The sequence below is a fragment of the Suncus etruscus genome, chromosome 9 (assembly GCF_024139225.1).
Source record: "Suncus etruscus isolate mSunEtr1 chromosome 9, mSunEtr1.pri.cur, whole genome shotgun sequence".
Classification (NCBI taxonomy): Eukaryota; Metazoa; Chordata; class Mammalia; order Eulipotyphla; family Soricidae; genus Suncus; species Suncus etruscus.
Window position 1 is genome coordinate 49,444,794 of NC_064856.1, and position 26,145 is coordinate 49,470,938.

The following is a 26,145-nucleotide window of genomic DNA, read 5'->3' on the forward strand; positions in this document are numbered from 1 at the left end:
AACAAAGAAAAAAACCAAATACTAAAAAAAATCTCAGCATTGAGAAATAAGTAGGCACATGTGCTCCCTGAGCCCACGTACATGGTCCCTACACACATATCTTGCCCACATTTCCCCTTTTGAGATGTGTACTTTCCTACTTTCATGCTGGATTGTGTACTAGAGGTCCTTCTACCTTGGGAAAAGCTGATATTCTCTCTTGAAACTATTACTCTCTTTTTTTTTTCTTTTTTGGGTTAAAAGTTAAAAATTTTATTTTCTTGGGTCTTCATTAGCAACCTGCTTCAGGTTTAATTAGCATTGTCTAGAGATTGTTTTAGATTACTCTCTTTCTTATCCTTTCCCTCCTCATACTAAGAATTCCCAAATTAAAACCAGTTTTTACTTTTTTTTTTTAAAAAAGGAGAAATAAGTAATGGCTACTGGGAAGACAACTCACTTATGTAATTCAACTTTAGACAATGACAAAAATGCTATTATTTAGCTAGATATGCAAAAAAATAAACAAAAGATCATAACAATTTTAGATTTCGCAAGGTAAAAAGCTCCTGCATTTATTTCATAACCTCAGTGCCCGCACAGAGCTCTTTAGAGTAGATATTGACTGTAACTTACTGATTGAATATATTTTGCTTTGTCTAACACTGAAGGAACTCAGAAAAATGTGAGCATCTCAAAATTAATATATAAGAAAAGACTCCACAGATGGGTGTTTTTTATCTACCAAGTGCAAATTTTGTCCTAAAACAAGCTGATATCATATGGGCCCTGTTATTAAATCCATTTGAACTAGATTTTGATGTTCTATCCATTGATTTTTGTTTGGAGGCAGTAAACAGAGGACTGACTGGCTCTATACTCAAGAATGAACCTTAGCAGTGCTAAGTGCTAAAAATGATGGGGGTTCAAACTGGGGTCTAGCCACATGTAAGGTAAATTTTGCCTCCTGTACTATTTTTCCAGCACCTGAATTGGGTGTTTAAGCAAAAACAGTAGCATGCAAAATCTTTAAAAAAAAAATCACTTCATCACAGCTGGACCTGAGGATCACCATATCAGATATCAATACTGAACAGATATACTTAGTAGGCTTAAGTATTACCAGAACTGGTCCTTCAAGCACTACTTCGGAGGCTCCTCCAGTCTAGAAATGAGTGGACAAATTTAACTTAAAAGCTATATTAAGGGGTCTGAGCAATAGCACAGCAGAGCAGATAGGGCATTTGCTTTGCATGTTGCTGACCCAGGTTTGTTCCCTGGCATCCCATATGGTCCCACTAGCCTACCAAGAATAATTCCTGAGCTCAGAGCCAGGACCAAGAGTAACCTCTGAGCATCACTGGTTTTGGCCCAAATCCCACAAAACAAAACAATATAAAAAAGCTAAATTAAGTTTTTATGTGATTAGAAAGTTTTTGTTTTTAATTTTCCTAAAGAAACACCACAAGAAAGGATGGAGTTATAGCACAGCTGGTAGGGTATTTTTCTAACACATGCATGGCCAACCCATGTTTGATTCTCGGCATCCTATATTGTTCCCTGATCACTTGCAGGAATGATTCTGGAGTGCAGACCCAGGAATATCCTGAGCATGGCTGGGTATGGTCCAAAAAAACAAACAAAAGAAAAAATACAAGGTTGATCCATCCACATCTATATTGAGGCTGAGCCTCCAACATTATTTTTTTCACCCAATTTTTATTATAACATCATGATTTACCAAATTGTTTGTAAAAAAGTTGTTTTAGGCATTATATGTTCAAACACCAGTCTCACCATCAGTGTGATCTTCCCTTTACCAATGTCCCCAATCTCCCACACATAACCATAGCATATCTTCAGGCAGACACAACACATTTACTTCATATTGCTTATAACAACACAAAGGTAAATGGTATTATTATCAAAACTGAGATCAATAAGGATCAATTTGAAATTAGTGTTATCTCTCCATGATGTTACTAAAGTCAGTGTCTAAGAATTTACTTGGCTGTGATTGGTGCTAGTTAAGCCTTCTGTATTATAGTTTAGGCTTACCAAGCTTGGTGGATTACTATATAACTTTTCCGTTAGATTTCCTGATACTGCTGGACTGAAACTACTATATAATATTGACATGTTCTATTCAGGCTTTATAGATCTAAAACAAATTTGGTGGCTTGAAAGATTGGGATGGTTAAGTCTGGAACTGGGCTGTTTCTGTCCAAGGGGCTCAGTGGGGGCATTGGGCCACTGTATTTCATGCAGAAGGGGGAATTTGAACCTTATGTCCCACTCTCTTCCTGAGAATGCCACAGAGTCAGCCCAGACTAGGCTACTTGAGAAATATCAGCAGCCATTATTCTCTTTTGTAGCTTGGTGGAGGAGCCAGGCCATTTGGGGCACCTCAACAGTATTAATAATGTTTTTATCTGTCTGTTAGGGGTTTTAAAATCCAGCAATGAATGAGTTTTATAAATATTAGCACTGTTGTTGGTCTTTAAAGGAAGGTATATATTATATCTGAACATTTCAGAAGCTAACAAAAGAACTGCAGGTGTTAGGGGTACACTTTCCAAACACACCTAAAGCTGATGCTCTAAGACTAAGAGCTTGTTAATGGACTAAAAAAACACTTACCTTCCAACTTATCTTCTCTCACTACTGCGACCTTGTGGCACTACAAGGAAATAACACTTTATTAGTGTTGAAAGCACACACTGTAAATTCAAGATTCCTTGACAAAGCAGTGGTATTTGGATATGAAATTAAACACACACACACACACACACACACACACACACACACACACCTTAAATTTTCTGTTTCTTTTTTTGAATGTTGGGTGGTACAGTCAGCCCTGTGAGGAGCTCAAGTCAGGACTGCTCTCTCTGACCCTTTTTTCTAGGAGGATTGTATCAGCCGAGCCTTGCTTCATCAGACTCCGCCTTCTTGATCCTCCAGAAATTTTCTGTTTAATAAAAAATTTTAGTTGCTGCTGTGAGGATCACATCAGCAAGTGTCGAGGCCAGGGCACTCAACTTCTCATGCAGAGTGCAAACTCAGTGACACGGCAAAGACATCCAAGGCCAAGCTGGCACTGTAATGGAAAGGATGCAAGCCCTAAAAGAAAGCATGTGTGAACCCATCACCAAAACAACAAAGGGGGAGGATGAGATGGTACAAAGAGTTATAAACAAAAAATTGTATCTGTCAGAACCACAGTGAGAATCCAAAGGGTTAAGCAGAAGTTTTCAATGTAAGAAGTCCACTCTGATTCCCAACACCACAGGGTCTCCCAAGCAGTGTGCTGCAGAAAGCCCTTGACCTGCCAATAGGCATGGATGGCCCCCAAACCAAACCAATATATTTGGATCTGTCTTTCACACTATATAAAATTATTAATTTAAAATGGATTAGATATCAAGCTGTAAAATACCTGGGCTGGAAAAAATAATTCAGTGCACTGGAGTGGATGCTTTAGATGCAGGAACCCCGGGTCAATACCTGTCAGCTCATGGTTACAGAATCAAGAGCCAGGAAGCATACCTAGCCCCCCAACTAAGCAAACTACAAAAGACAAAGTGGAAAAACATATACAAAATATATCACAAAGGTGGATATAGATTTTAAGATATACCAAAAAGAAAATTGAAAAAATATTCGTTTAGAGACGCTAATAGTCCTTTAGAGAGAAGCAAGAGGTATGGATAGAGTTCAAAGAAAAATACAAGCAGACCGGAAACATGAAAGTACATGCTACAGAAAAATGAGCTCTCTAGGGGCCGGCGAGGTGGCGCTAGAGGTAAGGTGTCTGCCTTGCGAGTGCTAGCCAAGGAAGGAACACGGTTCGATCCCCTGGCATCCCATATGGTCCCCCCAAGCCAGGGCAATTTCTGAGCGCTTAGCCAGGAGTAACCCCTGAATATCAAACAGGTGTGGTCTGAAAAACCAAAAAAAAAAAAAAAGAAAAACGAGCTCTCATATACACTGCTGATAGGACAGAAATAGCAGGTAGGGGCCAGAGCAGTGGCGCAACGGTAGGGAGTTTGTCTTGCAATGCAGCTGACATAGGATGGACTGAGGTTCGTTCTCCTGGCATCCCATATGGCCCCCTGAGACAGGAGCGATTTCTGAGCATACAGCCAGGAATAACCCGAGTGTTACCGGGTGTGCCCCTCCCCCCCAAAAAAATAAAAAGCAGGTTAAGTAAACATAAAAATCCAACTTCTAGGACCAACTAAAATACAAAATTGAACTATTCACAGCAACATTATTATAACAGCCAAACGTTATATTTCACTCAATCGATTTCTAGTAAAAAGCTGCTGAATACACTAAGATATATCTGTCAATGTAAAAGCATGCACATAACTAAGACATGAGAAATGCTTCTATAACTGCTATGAAGTGTTGCTCAGGTTCTACTGTTAAGCTTAAAAAAGGCAAAGTAGGGCCCGGAGAGATAGCATCGCCGGGTATGACACAAAAATTAAAAAAATAAAAATGGGGGCAAAGTATGAAAATGCTTATCTTATAAATGTTTGCTTGTATCAAAAGTATGTTTAGGGCCAGGGATGTGGCTCAAAGGTAGAACACTTGCCTCCTTACATGAGGCCCTGGGTTCAATCCACAGTATCACAAAATAAAAACAAAACAAAAACATACTTTCTACACTGAGTATAGAGCTCAGAACTCCACACTTAGGTATTATTCTTGGCAGGCTTGGGGGACCATATGAGGCATTAGGAATTAAATATATGTCTGCTGTATGCAGGGCAAGCACCATATTCACTGTCCTATCACTCCGGCCCCAAACCCAGAAAAATTTTAACTAGATTATGGGTACGTATCATATATCCACATACATAACATAAAAAATATGATTGCCGGCACCACAAAGTCTCCAAAGCACCACTAAGAATGATCTCTGAGCACACAACATAAAAGACGAAGCCCTGAATACTGCAAGGTGTGGCCTCAAAATAAAACAAAGAAAAATCCTCTAAATATTTTGATAAAACAGCCTCAAATGCAGAGGAGAGTTCGGAGCTGAGTGTAGGCTCTGCATGTGGGAGACATGAATTTTATCCTTGGAAGTCCATGTCCCCTGAGCACTACTGGCAAGTGAATGCCAGCACAACCAGATTTGATCCAAGCCCTTCGTACATTGAAAAAAAAAACAAAACAAAACAACAACAAAAAAACAGAAATAATGGGACCAACTAATATAGGGGTTTAGACACTTAATTTAGCACACAGCTGACTTCAGTTCATCCATGACACTACATATGGTCTACTAAGTCCCAAAAAGAGTGATCATTGGACCCAAACTGCTACCCCAAACATACTATGATAAGCATTTTGAATGCACTATTTGGGGGGGGGGGGCACACCTGGCTGTGGTGCTCAGGGGTTACTCCTGTCTCTACACTCAGAAATTGCCCTTGGCAGGCCCGGGGGTCCATATGGGATGCTGGTAATCAAACCTTGGTCCGTCTCGGTTGGCTACATGCAAGGCAAATGTCCTTCTGTTATGCTATCTCTCCAACCCCTTGAATGCACTTTTTAGGGTTTCAGCCCAGAATACCTTAAATCCCAAAAGAACAACCCTAAATATCCAAGGATCTCAATTATTTGTCATGGGCTAGGGAAAGAGTACACGTGGCAGAGCACATGTCAATTATGTGCAAGGCTCAGAGTTCAATCCCTGGGACCACATGACCTTAGAGTACTGAAAGTATGGCACCTTAAAAAAATAAATCAGTGGGGCCCGGAGAGATAGCACAGTGGTGTTTGCCTTGCAAGCAGCCGATCCAGGACCAAAGGTGGTTGGTTCAAATCCCGGTGTCCCATATGGTCCCCCGTGCCTGCCAGGAGCTATTTCTGAGCAGACAGCCAGGAGTAACCCTGAGCACTGCCGGGTGTGGCCCAAAAACCAAAAAAAAAAAAAAAAAAAAAAAAAAAAATAAATCAGTGATGTGATAGAATAAAAATGGAGGGCTGGAGCGGTGGCACTAGAGGTAAGGCATCAGCGCTAGCCTAGGGTGGACTGCGGTTTGATCCCCCAGCGTCTCATATGGTCCCCCAAACCTGGAGCAATTTCTGAGCGCATAGCCAGGAATAGCCCCTGAGTGTCACCAGGTGTGGCCCCCCCAAAAAACAAAACAAAAAAAGAATAAAAATGGAAAGCTTTATCTTAAAACACCTATTCTTTTGATGATAGAGGATATCCCAAGCCATGCTTAGAGGTTCTAGAAGCCATTCATGGTGATTCTCAGCCAACCAGGTCATTCAGGATACCATACTTCTTGGGTTTGGAATGCTAGGGGCTATTAGGGTTACCCCCCAGGTGATGCAGGGGAACTTGGGGAATAGTACGGGGGTAAGGAGGGAGCATTTGGTGCAAAAATGAACCCAGGTCAGGCAGGTATATGACATATACTTTAATTCCTGTACTATCTCTCTGGCCCCTAAACCATTAATTCTTAATCTTGAACCCTGTTCCAGAAGATCTGTGAACACTCAATATTTTTGTTTTGTTTTGGGATCACACCCAGTAGTTCTCAGGGTCACTCCTGATGGCGTTAGGGGACCATATGTGGTGCTGAGGATCAAACCAAGATTAATCATATACAAGTCTCATATCTTCCATACTATATTTCTAGTCCCCAAAATGCATTTTTGTTTCAAATATTCAAAACAAGTAGTGACTAAAAAAATAAAATAAAATAAAAACCACTTTTTTAATGGAACACAAAAATTCCATGGTAAAAAAATTAAATCAATTGAAAACACTGCAAAAAAATAAAGTGACAGAACTGGCCAGTGAACTCTAGAAAATATGATGAGATCGAGATGAAACCTTGGTCTCCAGTTCAAGAGCCTCATGTTACAGGGAAAGAATGTGGTGAGTGATTTATCTGTGAGTCAATGAATGGAGTTTGCTTAATTATGTATCCAAAGATCATTATCTAACTCTGTACTTGTAAATCTCTTGGTTATCATTGGGCTTGCCAACAAAGATATGCTGGCTTTAAAAAAATAAGAATCTGACTTCCCTAGTGTTGTGCCTTATCTTATAAAATGTTAAATTGCCATTCCTGAATAAATCTCATAAGTGTGGGGTTCCACTGTTGCAAGACAAAGCCAGTCAGTATGCTGATAAAACAGGCTTCTGAATATGAGTCTAAGGGAAAATCAGAAGGGAAGTGAAAAACTTGTTAATTAGTGGATCTTTGAAAAACAGCCTTGTTCTTTAGACTAAGATCTACAGGGTGATCTTAATCTTATGGTGGTGATGGTGTATTTAAAGAACTATCAGCTAGGAGAGGTTTGAGAGGTGAGAATGGATGATGTGTCTTACTTTAGGGAGGAAGCCAAAAGTTTACAAGTAGTGATTTGGTGCAAGAAAAGGCAGGCATTATCTCAGCAAAGCTGAAGACCCAGGGGTGGGAGGCATATAGAAGGATCCTTGCATCCCAGAGGGATGAAGAGGCATTGAGAAAGTGAAACCTGAAAAAGTTTTGTCACTGGGATAAAAACAGCAACAATCTGCATTGATGAGCAAGATACCAAGTGGAATTATAAACAGATAAATGAGAATAACAACACTCCTTTGCACAGCATTAGCTCAGGCCCCTCCAACACCTCATCCTTCAGCCACTTAAACATAAGTCTTCCCAAATGAATGCTCAATCAAAATCAGTTCAGTTGTTTTTGTTTTGGGGCCACACCTGGTGGTACTCAGGGATCACTACTGGTTGGGTTCAAGAAACCACATGGGGTGCAAGAGAGAGGAGTGAGAATACAAGAAATAATATGCTTTTCTTGCATATGGTTAGACTAAGTTTGATCTCTAATACTCCTTATGGTTTTCCAAGCCTTTCCAGGAATGATACCTGAGCTCAGAGCCAGGAGTAAGCCTAGAACACAGCCAATGTGCCCCCAAAACAAAGTTAAATTGCACTCGATGAACTCCTAAGTTTGTGGCTTGACAACTAAATAAACTTGAAATTTAAATGAGTGTCCCCAATAAACCTCCTGAGGAAGAGAGAGGATTAAGAAACACTGTTTCTTAATGTCTTAGATAATAAGACCCCATAGTAAGAGTCTCTGTATCACAGACATGAAGCTACCCAAATTTCAAATTTCTTAAATTCTACTCAGAATTTAAGTTCTCATTATAAAGATCTGAAATAGGGTCAGAGAGATAGTACAGAGATTAAAGGACTTGTCATGCATGTAGCATGTAGAGGTTCAATCCCTGGTATTGCATACGTCCCCTGAGCATGCCAGAGGTTACTCCTAAGTACATTAGCCAGGAGTAAGCCCTGAGCACTTCTGAGTGTGGCATAAAACCAAACTAACAGATTCAAAATAATCATCATTTGTCTCTTCACTTTTTAAAGCTCCCATAAATGGAACCAGAGAGCAATGGTACAGTAGATAAGTACATATTTGCCTTGAACCACCCGGAGTAAACTTCACTCTTCCTGAGTGAAGAGCTAGAAGTAAACGCTGGCCATCACCAGATGTAGCCTCCAAAATACTAACTAACTAAAATGCCCAGAATACTCAATCTTGGTGGCTGGAGGAATAGGATCAAAGGGCTAGTGTACTGCCAGAAATAATACAAATTAAAAAAAAAGGGCAATCATAGCTTTTTAGAATCCCCTCTCCTATCACAGAACAGCATTCACAGCTCGGATACATCTAAGCTCATTATAAGACATGAGAAAACTTACTGAATGTCCATTCTGAATGAGACTGCCAGATACTAAGTAGGTCACGTGCAGTTGAGCTCCTGAATTTTCCTTTCGCCTCCTCTCAACATAATCATAGAGCATCCTATTCCAAACAAAAGGGAAAGTTATTAGCAAATGTTTTCATTTTTACCGTATCAATCAAGTCTTAATTTTTGCCTTAAAAATTTAGATTTTTTTCTCTTCAGATCGTATAAATCTTTTGCCTTTTACTAAAGATTTCCGTGGAGAGGAACAAAACTGAGTCTTTGGTTAATTTTTTGAAGTCTCGTTATTAACAAGACTAAAAAAAAAAAAAAGAATTTAGATTTTTTTTTTTTATTTCAAAGGATGTATGTATACCATATTCATTGCTACACTTAGTACAATAGCTACGACTTAGAATCAACCTAGCTGTCTAACAACACCTAAGTGGATTATGAAGTAGATTATGAAGAGGTGGTATATCTAATGTATCTAATGCCATACAGCAGCAAGGAAAATGAAATCATGCAATTTGTGCAACCAGGTTAAAACTTAAAGGTATTGGGGGCTGGAGAAATAGCATGGAGGTAAGGTGTTTGCCTTGAATGCAGAAGGACAGTGGTTTGAATCCTGGCATCCCATATGGTCCCCAGAGCCTGCCAGGAGTGATTTCTGAGCATAGAGCCAGGAGTAACCCTTGAGCACTGCCAGGTGTGGCCCAAAAACAAACAAAAATAAATAAGTAAAAAAAAAAAAACCTTTAAAGGTATTGACTGAAGCCAGAGGAAGAAGGACAAACATCGGATATCACTTTATTTGTGCTATATAAAATAACTGGATGAGGAAATGTGCTTTAGTAAAAGGAGATGCCTATATAATCCTTGATCCCAGAGCCTAGGGAGGGAAGGACAGAAAAGGAAAGAAATCAAAGCAGGAAAAAAGAAAATGAGAAAGGGAAGTAATAGGGGGAGGGGACTGGGCTTCAGTTATATGTGGGAGTGTGGTATACATAAATGGAAACTCAACACACTGAAAAGATGAAATCTAACTGAAATGTACCTAGGGTCAATTTATACTGGCATGGTGTGGTCCATCAAGCAACTGAAATAAAATAAATTCGATGATTAAACTTGCTTGTAACAACAACAATATGCAATAGACAGAATGGTGAATCAAGAAAAAACTCAGGAGGCAATCAGAACAAATTAAGGTGCAACATGTGCCTGAGCCAGGCTTCACTCCTAGAGGCCTACTGGGAAGGCCCTGGTTGTTTTGAAGCACGGCAGGGTCAGAGTAGCAAAGTGTTGTTGTGTCCTGAAAGTAAGCTGAAATACTGATGTACACTGAATACTGGTCCAGTAGGCTGAATAACTTGAGTAGTCAGTCCCCTGAGCAGTACTTGGAAGGTCCAAAAGAATGATGATGATAAGGAGGAAGGAAAGAGGAAGAAGAGGAAGGAGAAAAGACAAAGGAAGAAAAAGCAGCAGCTTAATTATGAGCTATATTATCCTAGAGGCTGACTCATTTTTCTGGGTCTTTTACTATCTGTGCGTATAAAATAGGAGGCCTATATTAGATCAATGATTCCCTTACCCTAGGGTTTATGTGCCCATCTATAATGTCCCAATGCCCCAAGTTGCAAGCAAAAATGCACATGTTTTCTGGAGGAGATAGTTGAGGATTTTCAACAGATCCTCAAAGGATTAACTGCTCCAAAATATTAAGAACATTATAAACAGAGACAGTACAGGCATTAAGGTGCTTGCATTACATATGGCCAATGCTGGTTTGATCCCCAGTAATGCATCTGGACCATAAACAATGATCAAGAGCAAGCCCTGAGCACTACCAACTGTGGTCCAACACACACCACCACCTTAAAAAAAAAAAAACCATTATGTGGGCTGGAGCGATAGCACAGCAGTAAGGCATTTGCCTTACATGTGGCTGACCCAAAACAGACGTGGGTTCAATCCCTGGCATCCCATATTGTTGTTCTCCCAAGCAGGAGCAACCAATTTCTGAGTGCATAGCCAGGAGTAACCCCTGAGCATCACTGGGTGTGGCCTAAACAAAAAAAAAAGTGTAAAAAATAATTACTATGTGAATTATCACAAATGTACAACTCTTGAAATTCTAATTTTATGGTCAACTACTCAAGGTCACTAATCTGAGATTATTCAATATAGAAATCCTTATGCTCCAGCATGAGAAGTTGGCTCCTATCAATAACTTGGTTTAACCAAAACAGTTAAAAGAAATATCACCTATGTCTTTCATTTCGTTTTTTTTGTTTTTGTTTTTGGGCCACACCCGGTGGTGCTCAGGGATTACTCCTGGCTGTCTGCTCAGAAATAGCTCCAGGCACGGGGGACCACATGGGTCACCAGGATTCGAACCAACCACCTTTGGTCCTGGATCGGCTGCTTGCAAGGCAAACGCCGCTGTGCTATCTCTCCGGGCCCTGTTTTTTGTTTTTGTTTTTGGGTCACACCCGTTAGCGCTCAGGGGTTATTCCTGGCTCTATGTTCAGAAATCGTCCCTGGCAGGCTCAGGGGACCATATGGGATGCCAGGATTAGAACCATCATCCTTGTGCATGCAAGGCAAACACCCTGCCTCCATGCTATCTCTCCGGCCCCTATGTCTTTCATTTCAAGAGCATTTACTGATGGGCCCTAACAAGTTATATATATATTTTTTTTTTTCAGAATTTCCAGCATCTTTTTTTTTTTTAGTTTTTATTGTGCTCAAAGTGAATTATAATTATTTCACAGAAATATTTTGTTTTGTTTTGTTTTTCGGCCACACCCGTTTGAAGTTCAGGGGTTGCCCCTGGCTTGGGGGGACCATTTGGGACACTGGGGGAGATCAAACCGTGGTCCTTCCTTGGCTAGCGCTTCCAAGGCAGACACCTTATCTCTAGCGCCACCTCACTGGCCCCTCACAGAAATATTTAAGGCACATAGTGACAATGAGGAGCATTACCACCCCTAGTGTTGTCTTCCCTCCACCCTGTTCCCAGCATGCATCCCTTGTCTCCCTCCTTTACCCCCCATGATGCTAATGTAACTATTCTCCATTTGTACATCTTGTTGTAAATTTGGCATAGATTCTGTTGCTAACAAGTTATATTTCTGCCTAGAAACTCAATAACTGACTATTCACCTCTAAGGACCACTGGGTAACCTAAAATAAAATAAAAAAGGGGGAGTGGGCAGAGTAATAACAGCTAGGGTATTTGCCTTGCATGCAGCTGACCCATGCTTAATCCCTGGCATCTCATATGGTCCCAAGCCTGCCAGGAGTGATTTCTAAGCACAGAGCCAAGAATAACCTGAGCACTGCCATGCAAGCCCCCACCCCAAAAAAAGGGGGTTAGAGTCATAAAAGCACGGCTCTTGCCTTGAATTTGGAAGACCCAGATTCAATCTCCAGCATTCCATATGGTCTCTGGAGCACCATAAGGAGTATTTCCTGAGTGCAGAGCCAGGAGTATTACCAGTGTGAAAAGGAAAACAAAACAAAACTGATGGCTCTCTTCTTGAAAGTCCACTCCTAGCTTTCATAACCCTAAGCACTGGTGTCCTCTGCTCACCTCAGATTGTCTATGCTCCATTTCCTACTTGGCTTGACTTTCTGAATCTGAGTTTTTCTTGGGGAGGAGGGTGGGTCAGAACTGAATTGTCAGATCTCTTTTCAGCTTGATCCAAAGATAAATGCCATTCAGCATTGCCTAAATTGGACGGATCTGAGTTGGATTTTCCAGCTAAAATCAACAGCCCAAGACACACTAGGATGTTTCACTTTACTACATATTCTCCTAGGTCTACTTCATTCACTCCATGATTTCATTTATTCCTGATAACAAACAATATCATCTGCTCAAACCACCTAATGTGGAAATCTGGGAGTCTTTACCCTTCATTTCTCCCTTTCCATGGAGTTGCCAAGTTTTTTTTTTTAATATCTTTATTTAAACAGCTTGATTACAAATATGATGGTAGTTGGTTTTCAGTCAAGTAAAGAACACCCACCTTCACCGGTACAACATTCCCATCACCAATATCCCAAATCTTCCTCCTCCCTACCCCACCCCGCCTATACTCTAGACAGGCTTTCTACTTCCCTCATTCATTCACATTGTTATGGTAGTTCTCAATATAGTTATTTCTCTAACTACACTCATCACTCTTTGTGGTGAACTTCATGTCGTGAGCTGGATCTTCCAGCCCTCCTCTCTTTTGTCTCTGAAAATTACTGGGAGTTGCCAAGTTTTATGAGTTCTTTTGCCCAATACTTGACTCAAGCCCTCCAAATCCCTTGACTACATTATATCACACTTCCAGGTGTCAATTCTGCTCCCATTTCTCATTCATTATCGAAAGTCTAACATGAAGTTGAAAGATGCAAACCAAGTTACATTTAGTCAACAAAATTTTCTGAGTGGTTGGGTTAGAGCAGTTAGAACAGTGGGTTGGGCTCTTGACTTGCACACGCTGACCTGGGTTTGATCCCTTGTACCCAATATAGTCCCCTGGTCCACCAGGAGTGGTCCCTGATTGCAGAGCCAGAAATAAGTCCTGAATACAGCCATGTGTGGCTCCAAAACAAAAATAAACAAAAAAGTTTCTGAGTGACTACTTTATGATCTATACCTTGAGAGAGGTATAGATAAGGGTTTTGGTTTTTGGGTCACACTCGGCAGCGCTCAGGGGTTACTCCTGGCTCTATGTTCAGTAATTGCTCCTGGCAGGCTCGGGGAACCATATGTGATGCCGGGATTCGAACCACAGTCCTTCTGCATGCAAGGCAAACACTCTACCTCCATGCTAATTCTCCGGCCCAGAGGTATTTTTTTTAGGGCCAGCGAGATTGCCAGGAGTTTGAAGTGCTTGTCTTACATGTTGTCAAACCTGGTCTGATCCCCAGTAACACATATGATAGTGCCCTGAGCACAGCCAGGGATTACTCCTAAACACAGAGCAAGAAATAGCTCCTCCCCAACCTCAAACTCCCTTTAAATAAGAGTAGAAGGCCTTGTATAAAGTGAACTTGGGTTCAATCCTTAGCATATGGCACCTCTGCAATTAAACACCTAACAGAATCTAAACCATATCTAATAATCTGCGGCACTTACTATATTCTAAGTACTATTTACTCAACTCCAGATGTCTCTCAATCTCTTTTTTTGGTTTTTAGCACCATACCCAGTGGTACTCAGGACTTATTGCTGGTTCTGTGCTCCAGGATTACACCTGGTATGACTCAAGAGAACCACTTATGGTGCCAGGGATGGACCAGGTTTTACCACTTGCAAGGTGACTGACCTCATGCCCAGTTCTCTTTTAAAGTAACAAGTTCAGGGGCCAGAGCGGTGGCACAGGTGGTAGGGCAGGCGTCTGTCTGCCTTGCACACGCTGACCTAGGACAGACTACGGTTCGATCCCCGGCTGTCACATATGGTCCCCCAAGCCAGGAGCAATTTCTGAGCGTATAGCCAGGAGTAATCCCTGACCATCACCAGGTGTGGCCCAAAAACCAAAATAAATAAATAAAGTAACAAGTTCAAACTTGTACAATTAAAATCTTCTATATAGACTTTTGCATCACTCAGACATGTAAATTTAATTGATTATTCCAAACACCTACAAAATTTGCAAGCTAGAAGATGGAACAATAATACAAGGAGTAAGGCACTTGTTTTGCATGTGGCCACGCAAGTTTAATCACTGGTATTCTTTACAGTCCCGAGTAATTCCTAAGTAGAGAGCCAGGAGTAAGCCGTGGGATGGCCCAAAAATCAATCAATAAATAAGATAAATAAAACTGCAACATAGTCTTAAATATGACTAACAATATAGGACTTTTTATAAAATGCACTTCCTATACAAGTGACTAACTGCTAATCTTATTTTATTAATTTTTCCTCCTGACCAATTTCATCTTCCCAAGACAAATAACTATAATCTACAATACCTTTCCTAAATTTCCTCACAGCATTTCTATAACCTATGATTATATTATTTTCTATTTCTGCTATTTGTAATTCTCTATTTCTGTATATATCATATAAAACAGTAATGGGAAGGGTCATGTCTGTCAGGTTTACTGTTCTACCATAGATCCTAAAATAATGTCCAAAATAAAGAGAAAAATTTAACTCTGATGAATCCAAGCAAGTCAGTATCAACTATACCAAATCACTGACCTTTTAATGAAACCTTGTAAAGGTACATTATAACAAAGGCAGAGACTGGGGCTATGCAGCAACAAGTGAAGGAATGCCACAGACTACCAGCACAGGTCGCAAAGACAAAGAAAGACTCTGCTAATGGATAGAGGGTTTCTGTTTAAAGTGGTGAAAGTGTTCTAAAATTAACTGCAGTAATGATTGCCTAATAATCTGAACACACTAATATATCACTACATAATACAACTTAGGTGAGTAAATTGTATATGGTATATGTATTTCTCAATATATCTGTACCCCAAGCCTGCAAATAAAACACCACCCTGTGAAAGTAACTAACAGTGTGAAATCTGAATTGAACCTTAAAGGATAACAGCTGTATTTCAGGCAGAGGATTCAAACCACCATCCTTCTGCATGCATGGCAAATGTCCTACCTCCATGCTATCTCTCTGGCCCCCCATTTACAAGATTTTTTTAATAAACATATTGAAAATGTTTTGGAGTTTTGTGAAAATCTGAAAAAATTGCAAATGAACAACAGAGCTTAGAAATAGTGACAAAAAATTAACATGTATAATATAAATGCATACAAAAATTGATATATAACATTACCATTTATACTGTCATATACATATTATAAAAAGGCAAAATTAAAAGGAAAAAAAGGCAAAATTTATTGACACAAGTACAAATTATAATCACACCATGCCATTTGTAGTGGGGTGAAATATAAACAAATGTAATGATGCAGCATTAAGCCGTAACTGCATAAAATTGATTGCAGTGCAAGCTATACTTCTGTGAGAATTGCACAGCCACTTCCCAGCCACATCCCTTATAGTAAATAAGGACCTCAGGTGATAGAGAGGCTTAAAACTCTTTGTGGCTAATTATGGTTGTAAACAGTTCTATCTCCAGTAGGAAAATAGTTATTTAAGAATTTTATTTCATGGGGCCGGGAAGGTGGCGCTAGAGGTAAGGTGTCTGCCTTACAAGCGCTAGCCAAGGAACGGACCGCGGTTCGATCCCCCGGCGTCCCATATGGTCCCCCCAAGCCAGGGGCGATTTCTGAGCACATAGCCAGGAGTAACCCCTGAGCGTCAAACGGGTGTGGCCCAAAAAACCAAAAAAAAAAAAAGAATTTTATTTCATTATATTTTGGTTTGTGGGCCACACCCAACAGCACTCAGGGATTACTCCTGGCTCCACACTAAGAAGTCACTCCTGGCAGGCTCAGGGGATCATTTGGGATGCCGGGGATCAAAAATGGGTCAGCAGCATGCAAGGCAATCACCCTACCCACTGTGTTATAGCTCTGGCCTTAGTTACAAAGTTTAGAGGCAGGGAGGCAGGGAAGACAACAGCATCCCAAGCCCTACACTATTTAACGATTAATTACATAGACGATAAATAGATAGGTAGTATAGAAGTATGTATGTATCTTTAGCCTTATCACCAATTCCTCCACTTGGACATACAATATCTGCATATTAGCAAATCAAGACATTCTGAAGTTCGCCCGAAGATGGTACAGTGGCTTACCACCTGTCTTGCAAGCATATGGTCATAAATTAAAGTCTCCAGCGTCAGGGCTAGAGCTAGGTCTGAATTCAAACCAGCACATGGATTCTGGAGAAACCCAAACACTGAGCCAGAAAGTAGCCTCTAGTATTGCCAGTGTGGTCCCCCAAATCAAACTAATAAAAACAAATGTAAACCCTCACAAGCACCACAAATAAAGATGTGCAAACTTGGTGAACATACAAGCACCACAGCTGAGTATACACGCACTGAAATCTGAAGTGCGACCCATAGGGAGCACTACAGCTGGGCCCGTGCAACCAGTCATCACATTGACCATAAAGGGAAGGATGAAAAGGGAATAAAAACAAAACAAAAAAAAAAAACTGGAAATTGAAAAGTTTGCCTTTTTCGTTTTGGCCTAAATTGGGATTGCACGTTTCAGCAAATAAAGGCGATCAGACGACTTATGAGAAGGGCAATATGTACTTTGTTCCATCTGAGATATTCCCTTTTTTGAATTCACTGTTCTATATTTATACAACTATGTCAAATACCTATGGAAAAATTTCACTGACACCTCAATTCACGTGTGCCTAAGGGATATTGGTGAAATGTAATGAAGGTGTAATACAACAAACTCCTAAGTTGAAATGTAAAAATAACTGGCCAACCTGTTTAATATCCTTGAAATAATAAAGTGATATAAACAAAGAGCAACTGCAAATCAACCCAGTAAATTTATCACCCACATTTCCATATAAATAACACCTACAACTTAAAATAAAACTATATCATAAAAGATAGTAAACAGTATTATTTTCTATTCTCCCCTCTTCAAATTAATTCTAACATTATTTTCTATTCTCCCCTCTTCAAATTAATGCTAACCTAGAGACCATAGTGTCAAAAACTAAAAACCAAAAAACTGCAATGTGATTAAAAAGAATAGAAGAAATGAACTTACTGTTTGGCCTGGTTAACATGAACACCTAGCGTATAGCTTAGCCATTTGTATGTCACCTGAAGAAACAAATAATATTGTATTAGATTATTCCAGAGTGTGTTCGGTTCTAAAGACTCCCAAAGATCACTACTCCTATATGACTTTATAACTGATAATAAACGCCACCCATTTTTGCCAACAGCTGTCTATCTGGGCAGGAGGGATTGAGATGTTCATTTTATAAATGCTAAGCAGTTGGTCTCTCAGAGCAATGACTGCAAGAGCAGACAAAGCTACAACCCTTAACATTCCAGATAGATAAGAGCACACCAGAAGTGATACCCGAGCACCACTGGGTGTATTCCCCCCCCCAAAAAACAAACAAATAAAATAATAGTCTGAATATATACAACAGAAAGGGTTCTCATTTCCAATCCTTATTTCAACTAAGACCTTTCCTTTGGTGAGCCTCCCTACCATCTTAAAACCCCACTATGCCAAAACACTCTTAGGTTTACTTTGACACTTCCAAAGGGCAAAGGGACCCTAATGAGCACACTCAAGCAACAGGAAAGGATTAATGAAAAATATATAATGGAGATTAGACTGGCAATGATTGGCCTGGAGCCTTCCATCCTCTTTGGCATCCTTCCTCTATTCTCCAGTTCCCCCCCAATGACTTCCAGAATGGCTGTCATTCACCTTTTTAGCTTCCAATAAAGAGAAAAATCCCCCCTTAGTGAGGGCTGGACAAAGGCAGCAGAAGTGATGTGAGCTTTGCAGAGGTGTCCCTTTCTCACCACAAATCCCGCCTAGACGGTAACTCCCATCCCTTCCCTTGGGTTCATGCACAGTAATGATAAAATGCGGCCCCAAAACGTGGCCAGGATGGGCAAGGTGAATTCACACCTCTCCTCAAGTGAAACCACCTGTCACTGAAAATTGGGGTGGGGTGAGGGGTTCCCCACCTCTGTTCACGTGACTTTACACTCCAACTCCCTTAGCACCCGAGCAGAGAGAGTCAAAACCCCACCCCACCCTGATCTCCGAAGCCCGGGAGAGCGCAGCGATCCCCAACACCCGCAGGATCTGGGCCCGTCCTACCCCCCACGAGGCCACACGCCCGGGGGTCAAGGCCCCCTCGCCCGACCCACGCGCCCCTTTTGGCGCCCCGATTTCTCGAGTGGCTCACGATCTTGTTCTGGTCCGTGACGAACTCGTCTATGTTTTCCAAGTAGAGCTGATCCGCCATGGTGCCGCAGCGCTAAGCCCCGCACCCGCAAGACGCCCCTCTCGCCGCCGCAGCCACTACGACTCCCGCCGGCGGGAAACGTCTTTCCGCCCTCGCGGGGTCGGGTCGTCTCCACAGCAACGGGGGCGACGCGCTACGGCGGCCGTCAAGGGGCCAAACTAAGTCACGAACCGGCGCTCGTTGATGTGGGTGGGGCTAATAGGAGTAACCGGAAGTGAGCGGCCTAGTCTGGGAGGGCCGGGCAGTGGAATCCTTAGTTGCAAAGCAGAGCTTTTTGCAGCTTCAGACTGCAAAAATCCCTGCAGTCTAGGAGGTCTAGGAGCCAAGCAAAGTCCCCCCGCAGTTTAGGAGCGGCCTGTAAAGTGATAAACTGATCCTGACCCTTTCAGATTCAACAAATATTTAAGCTCTTTATTCTATCCTAGATAATTCTAGAACACTAAGCACACAGCTGTGAATCATAAAAACAAGTGATTGCAGTACAGTGAAAACAGCTGGGAGCAAGTAGTGCCTGTTCAAAGAAAAGACAGGACACACGCCTAGGACTGTGTTCAGGAGATTAATGGTTTTGGAGATCATGTCTAGTTCTAGGTTGAAAGTAAAACAGTAGACTATCCTCTGCATTTTCACTTCCATTAACCAAAGCCTGAGTCTCTCAGCACTTACACATTGTGGGTACTAATGCTGGGATGGTACCTTATATAAAATGATCTCTTAAGGGCCAGAGAGAGATAATGGAGGCAGGGTGTTTGCCTTGCATGAAGAAGGACGGTGGTTCAAATCCTAGCATCCCATATGGTCCCCCGAGCCTGCCAGGAGCGATTTCTGAGCGTAGAGCCAGGAGTAACCCCTGAGTGCAGCTGGTGTGACCCCCCACACACACGCACACAAAAAAAAGATCTCTTTACTCCTAATACAATCCTGTAAAATACTATTATCCCTTCAACTAAAATAAGGCCCACAGGTGCTGGAGCAATAGTACAACAGGTAGAGCATTTGCCTTGCATGCAGCCAAAGCGGGTTCAATCCCTGGCATCTCATGGTCCTCTGAGCCTGACATGATTCTGAGCACAGAATCATGAGTAACCCCTGAGCACTGCTGGTTGTGTCCCCCCAAAAGGACCCACATTAGAAATAACTGATATGTGTTAACAGGAAGAGTGGGGAAAAGAAGTGATTCTGTGTGGGTTCCAAGATGAGGTTTGCATAAATGCGTACTGGCTTCATTTTGATATCGCCAACCAGAGGTTCCCTAACTTATTTGGCTTACTACCCATTTTCAGAAAAAATAAAGCATATTAGTACACACACACACACACACACACACACACACACACACACCGGAAATCAACCTTCTTTATAGTACAAACAGAAAGTATGCTCTCTCCCATTGTTCTTGAGACTACTATAGAGCCCCTCCACACCCACACCCTGGATAGTCCCAGCATCCCCTAAAGGTGGTATCACTGGGGAATACTGTTCATGTTCTCTTGATGTAAGTTCAATTACATTGAAGACAGTGAAATATAAGATGGAACAAGTGGGTTAGAAAGTTAGGTAACTCGAGAAAGTGTTTACACTTATTCATTAAATGTGAAAAGTGTGTAAGCCCCTTGTTGATTTGTAGACACAAATCAAGAAGACGAAGGAAGGAAGGAAGGAAGGAAGGAAGGAAGGAAGGAAGGAAGGAAGGAAGGAAGGAAGGAAGGAAGGAAGGAAGGAAGGAAGGAAGGAAGGAAGGAAGGAAGGAAGGAAGGAAGGAAGGAAGAGGGAAAAATAGAAGGATGGGAGGTGGGGCCAGAGCAGTGGTGCAAGCAGTAGGGTGTTTGCCTTGCACGCACTAAACTAGTATGGACTGCGGTTCAATCCCCCGCCGTTCCATATGGCCCCTCAAGCTAGAAGCGATTTCTGAGCACATAGCCAGGAGTAATCCCTGAGCATCAATGGGTGTGGTCCAAACACCAAAAAAAAAAAAAAGAAAAGAAAAGATGGGAGGGAAGGAAAGAATACAGAGGGTATATATAGGGCACTTGCCTTGCATGTAGCTGACCACATATAGACTCTGAATCCCACCAGGAGTGATCCTTAAGAACAGAGATAAGAATAAGCCTCAAAAATATAAATGCAAAAAAAAAAGAAAGAAAGAAAGAAAGAAAGAAAGAAAGAAAGAAAGAAAGAAAGAAAGAAAGAAAGAAAGAAAGAAAGAAAGAAAGAAAGAAAGAAAGAAAAATATAAAAAAGGAAGAAGGAAAGATAAGAGAAAAAAGAAACTGAGGCTCAGAGACGTTAGGTGATGAGTCCCAAAACATAAGTGTCACAAGCACTAGAGTTGCATTATAAACAGAAGCCCCAAAACACTTTTGTTTTGGTTTTTGGGTCACACCTGGCTTTGCTCAGAGGTTACTCTTGGCTCTGTGCTCAGAAATCACTCCTGGCAGGCTCAGGGGACTATATGGGTTGCCGGGATTCAAACCACCATCCTTCTGCATGCAATGCAAACACCTTACCCTATGCTATCTCTCAGGCCCAACGTGTTTTATTTTTTTTAAAGCACATGTTTAGACATGATTATCTTTATTTTTATTTTTTTGTTTTGTTTTTGGGCCACACCCGTTTGACGCTCAGGGGTTACTCCTGGCTATGCGCTCAGAAATCGCCTCTGGCGTGGGGGAACCATATGAGATGCCGGGGGATCGAACCACGGTCTGTCCTACTCTAGCGCTTGCAAGGCAACAACTTACCTCTAGCGCCACCTTCCCGGCCCCACATGATTATCTTTAGAAGAGACCATTAATTGTTAGTAAGATAAAGTTAGATAAATAATCTAAATTTACCTTTAGATTATCTTTAGAAGAGACCATTTAGTAGCTGATTGATGCTTTTTTAAGCCACACCTGTTGGTGCTCAGTAACTACTTCTGACTCACAGGTCAGGGGTCACTCCAGGCCAAGTCAATGCCAGGAATCTAAACCCATGCTTCTGCATACAAAGAGACATCTCCTGGCTTTGACTGATTTCCTTTCAACAAGATTCACCCCCAGTGGTGCATGAGGGCAACCAGAGTCTTTCAAGCAGTTTTGGATTTTTAGTGCTGGGGAATGAATGTGGAACCTCACTTGCTGGACTTGAGCTCTGCACTTAAGCCACATCTTCGGCCACTTGGTTGATTTTTATTTCCTTCCATATTTAATTAATTTTTCTTATATGAGTTTGAATTTTAAAATGTGTATTATTTTTATCATCAAAAAGAAATGACATGGGGCCAGAACAATAGCAAAATGGTAGGGCATTTGCCTTGCACACAGCCAACCCTGGACAGACCCCAGTTCGATTCCCAGCAGCCTATGTGGCCAGCTGATCCTTCCAAGAACAATTTCTGAGCACAGAACCAGGAGTAACCCCTGAGCACTGCTGGATATGACCCAAAAACAACAACAACAACAATAAACCCAAACAAATAAAAAAGAAATTACTATATTCTTATTTTGAATCTAGTATTTCCCCCTTTTGAAATGTAAAGACAAAAAAAGTCACTTTCTACTACTTAAGGATAAGTCCTATATCAATGTTGAAGAGTAAGAGCAGTAAGGGTTGGAGAAAAAACAATGGCCTTGGGCATAAGTTTTTCATATAAGAGGTCCAGGTATCACCCAGTCTCCTAAGCACTGTCAAGAATATCTCTTAAGCACCAAGCCAGAAATAATTCCTGAGAACAACAAGGTATGAACCTCAAACCCAAAAAATAATAGGAATAAATTGCAGGCAAAGATACAGCTCAGTTGGCTGAAGTGCATGCTTCCATGTAGGATGCCCAGGTTCAACCCATGATCCCCTAAGCACTGAGTTGAGAGGTACCTTCAAAGCACCACTGGGTGTGACCCCTAAGTTTCCCCTCAAAAGATCAGAACAATCAACCAAAGAATTTGCTACCCAAAGGAGTCTAGTTCAAAACTGTTGGTGATGGTGATGTTACTGATTGTTGCAGGTGGAGCCAGAATATCCAACCTCTGGATCTACAATCAGCCCTGTGGCCTTAAACAGAAGACTGCCTCTCTTCATACCCACTGAACCTCAGAAATAACAAGCTTCAGAGAGTTTGACAATTCTGGGTGTGGAATCTAGATGTCTCTTAATATTGGGATGGAAAGAAGAAAGTTACTACAGACTGGAGCCCTAAACTCATGTCTAGAAACCCCAGTTTTCCAGTGCAGCTTAGGAAACCCCAGTTCCTGCTAGCTGTAAGGCTGCAGTAGGTTTGGAGGTAGGAGGGGTGGGGGAAGAAGCATCCTAGATCAGGTGTATGGTCAGACCTGTTAGGGTCCAGTGTTGAAGGACAAGACCACACAATTGAAATAAAGCAAAACAAAGCTTTATTCCCTCTACCAACAAGTTACAAACTTCCCCAGGGGGTCACAAGCCAGGTTATATATGGCTTTTAAGCAGGAAGTCTTGACCTTTAAGCTGATTGGCTGTTATCTAGGGTGTTTCTAGGGTTTTTCATAACGTCCTTTTATGGCTAGATATCTAGGGTGGTATATTGTGATTTATAAGACCTTGGGGCCTGGAGAGATAGCACAGCGGCGTTTGCCTTGCAAGCAGCCGATCCAGGACCAAAGGTGGTTGGTTCGAATCCCGGTGTCCCATATGGTCCCCCGTGCCTGCCAGGGCTATTTCTGAGCAGACAGCCAGGAGTAACCCCTGAGCACCGCCGGGTGTGGTCCAAAAACCAAAAAAAAAAAAGACCTTGGGGCTTGCATCATTATTATTGGGATAGAAACTTAGCCCTAGCCTTGTTAGCCTTAAATCAGGGGTCTCAAACTCAATTTACCGGGGGCTGCAGGAGGCAAAGTCGGGGTGAGGCAGGGCCACATAAGGGATTTCGCTTACCAAATATTCGCAATAAAAAATCGCATTAGTAAGAAAAAAAATCGCAAAAAATCGCATTAAACATTTGCATACCCCAAAAGGAACTGAGAATAATCGCGAATACTGAGATATTTGAAGGCAGGCCTCGGGCCACGAGTTTGAGACCCCTGCCTTAAATGGAAACTTAATATTAGTTTGACAAAAGGAAGCCCTTTCTGTCTAGGCTTCATAGTAAAGGCCTGAAAGAAGAACTGAGAGTGAGAGGGAATCCTGGAAGTGTCAATATGAAAACAAAAAAAGGAGAAGTTAGTTTGAAAGAGAGTGTTATTGAGTAAAAATATTTCCACAGTGTTGTTGGGTAGAAATTTAGAGAAATATATTAGATTTAGGGTTTAGAGACTACAGGCCAGAGATGTAAAAGGCACAAAAATTAGACAGAAGCGAGCTAAGAAGTTAGAAAGAGAAAGAGTAGAGACAACTCTAAACAATTCACCGTGTGGATATATTAGGTGGGTGATGATGAAGGTCAGGTGATCATGAACTTTACAAAATATTTGCCTAAGGCTCTAAGTGATCATGGTGGGAGGTGGTAATGGAAAATTTATTTTAGAAAAACATATGGCGGGGCCGGGCGGTGGCGCTAATGGTAAGGTGCCTGCCTTGCCTGCTCTAGCCTCGGACGGACCGCGGTTCGATCCCCCGGCGTCCCATATGGTCCCCCAAGCCAGGAGCGACTTCTGAGTGCATAGCCAGGAGTAACCCCTGAGCATCACCGGGTGTGGCCCAAAAACAAAAAAAAAAAAAAAAGAAAAACATATGGCAATCTTACTGGGGTCTAGAATGTCCTTAGTCAGGTTCCCTCAAAATCTGTAGGCAAAATGAACAGGAAGGAGGCAACAATGGGAATTCATCCCCCACCCAGTGGGAATTCTTCAAAAGTCTTTTCATCGGTGGATTCCCAGCATCCAGCATGGTCATTACTGCCATCCGGTAGACCCTGAACAAATATTTGTTGGCTGATAACTGAAAGGCTGAAAGAAAAGATGGATGGATGAATGAAATGTAATTAATAATTGTTGTGTAATTTTTTTTGACCTGCAAAATATGTTTGTGGAAGGTGTAGACTGTTCTTATGCCACTGAAATTTTTAGCCTGTTATCAGGGTGAGCATTAGTCATAGTTTTACTGGGGAAATCCAGCTTCCTTCAAAGGCCCAGTGATCAGAAATGTATGGTAATGGTGAGAGGTGTCCTTTTTTTTTAGTTGGTTGGTTTTTGTTTCTTGGGCCTCACCTGGAGATGCTCAGGGGTTACTCCTGACTCTGTGCTTAGAAATCTCTCCTGGCAGACTTCGGGGACAATATGGAATGCTGGTGATCAAACCTGGGTCTGCCGCATGCAAGACAAATATATATCCTACTGTGCTATCTATTGCTCTGACTCTGAGAGGTGACCATTTATATTTACATACAAATTATAAATATATAAATGATAAAATCTATATATAAATACTAGAATTCTGGAAGAAAAGTTAATTTTACATGAATATATATATATATATAGATATATAGATATATTGGTTTTTGAGCCACACTCAGCAGAGCTCAAGGCACATTCCTTGTTCTGCACAGGGGTCACTCTTGGCTAGACTTGGGAGATCAGATGAGAGGTATGGGGGATTGAACTGTGTCAGTTGTATGCAAGGTAAGACCCTTACTTGCTGTGCTATCTCTCCAACCTATGAAGGGTGGCTTTTTATAAAGAAAAGTTAGGACCAAGTTCAGAGCCTAAGAATATGTAAGCATACCTGAGAGTGGTGAACACTGAGGTGGAGACCTTAAAAAGATCATATATTTCTGTACATTCCACTGTACATATACATCACACATTGCATTGTATGGATGAACCATATTTTATATATTTACTTATAGATGCTATAAGTGCTGTTAAAATTTATGTGAGTCTCTGTGGGACTATTTCCACTTAATTCCAATTTAAGATTAAGTTTAACCTTCTCTCTCTCTCTTTTTTTTTGGGGGGGTCACACCCAGCAGCGTTCAGGGGTTACTCCTGGCTTTATGCTCAGAAATTGCCCCTGGCAGGCTTGGGGGACCATATGGGATGCCAGGATTCGAACCACTGTCCTTCTGCATGAAAGGCAAACTCCCTACCTCCATGCTATCTCTCCGGCCTCAAGTTTAACTTTCTTATCTCTTTAACATCACCTCTTGACCCTTTGGGGGTTGGGGGAAGGAAAGGGCTAAGATCTTACTTAGCTATGCTCTGGGCTCACTCCAAGTTCTTTGCTTATAGGTTACTTCTTTTTTTTTTTTTTTTTGGTTTCTGGGCCACACCCTGCAGTGCTCAGGGGTTACTCCTGGCTGTCTGCTCAGAAATAGCTCCTGGCAGGCAAGGGGGACCATATGGGACACCGGGATTCGAACCAACCACCTTTGATCTTGGATCGGCTGCTTGCAAGGCAAATGCCACTGTGCTATCTCTCCGGGCCCAAGAAGAATTAATTTTACATCACTAAATATCCTTTTTTTTTTTCAAAATCAGAATATATAATTTCTTTTTTATTTGTTTGGGTTTGTTGTTGTTGTTGTTGTTGTTTTTGGGTCATATCCAGCAGTGCTCAGGGGTTACTCCTGGTTCTG

At 41.5% G+C, this 26,145-nt stretch overlaps 1 protein-coding gene and 2 non-coding genes across 4 annotated transcripts in view; 1 reads left to right on the plus strand and 2 right to left on the minus strand.

The window, feature by feature from the left end:
- Nucleotides 1-18,642, minus strand: part of POLD3 (DNA polymerase delta 3, accessory subunit) — a 58,059-nt gene extending 39,417 nt beyond the window's left edge. The window contains exons 1-4 of one of the 2 annotated variants that reach the window (XM_049780292.1): nt 18,562-18,642; nt 17,391-17,446; nt 8,727-8,829; nt 2,620-2,659 (exon numbers count right to left, since the gene is read on the minus strand). In XM_049780292.1, coding sequence (XP_049636249.1) covers nt 2,620-2,659; nt 8,727-8,829; nt 17,391-17,446; nt 18,562-18,621 — 259 coding nt within the window. In that variant the 5' untranslated portion in view covers nt 18,622-18,642. The remainder of the gene's footprint in view (nt 1-2,619; nt 2,660-8,726; nt 8,830-17,390; nt 17,447-18,561) is intronic. The other variant, XM_049780293.1, reaches the window with a different exon arrangement.
- LOC126019292 (small Cajal body-specific RNA 4) lies at nt 2,816-2,944 on the minus strand. The gene has a single exon (XR_007499022.1). It is a non-coding gene; the product is annotated as a small Cajal body-specific RNA 4 (non-coding RNA).
- LOC126019604 (U5 spliceosomal RNA) lies at nt 8,915-9,029 on the plus strand. Its single transcript, XR_007499239.1, has one exon. It is a non-coding gene; the product is annotated as a U5 spliceosomal RNA (small nuclear RNA).
- Nucleotides 18,643-26,145: the final 7,503 nt, after the last annotated feature.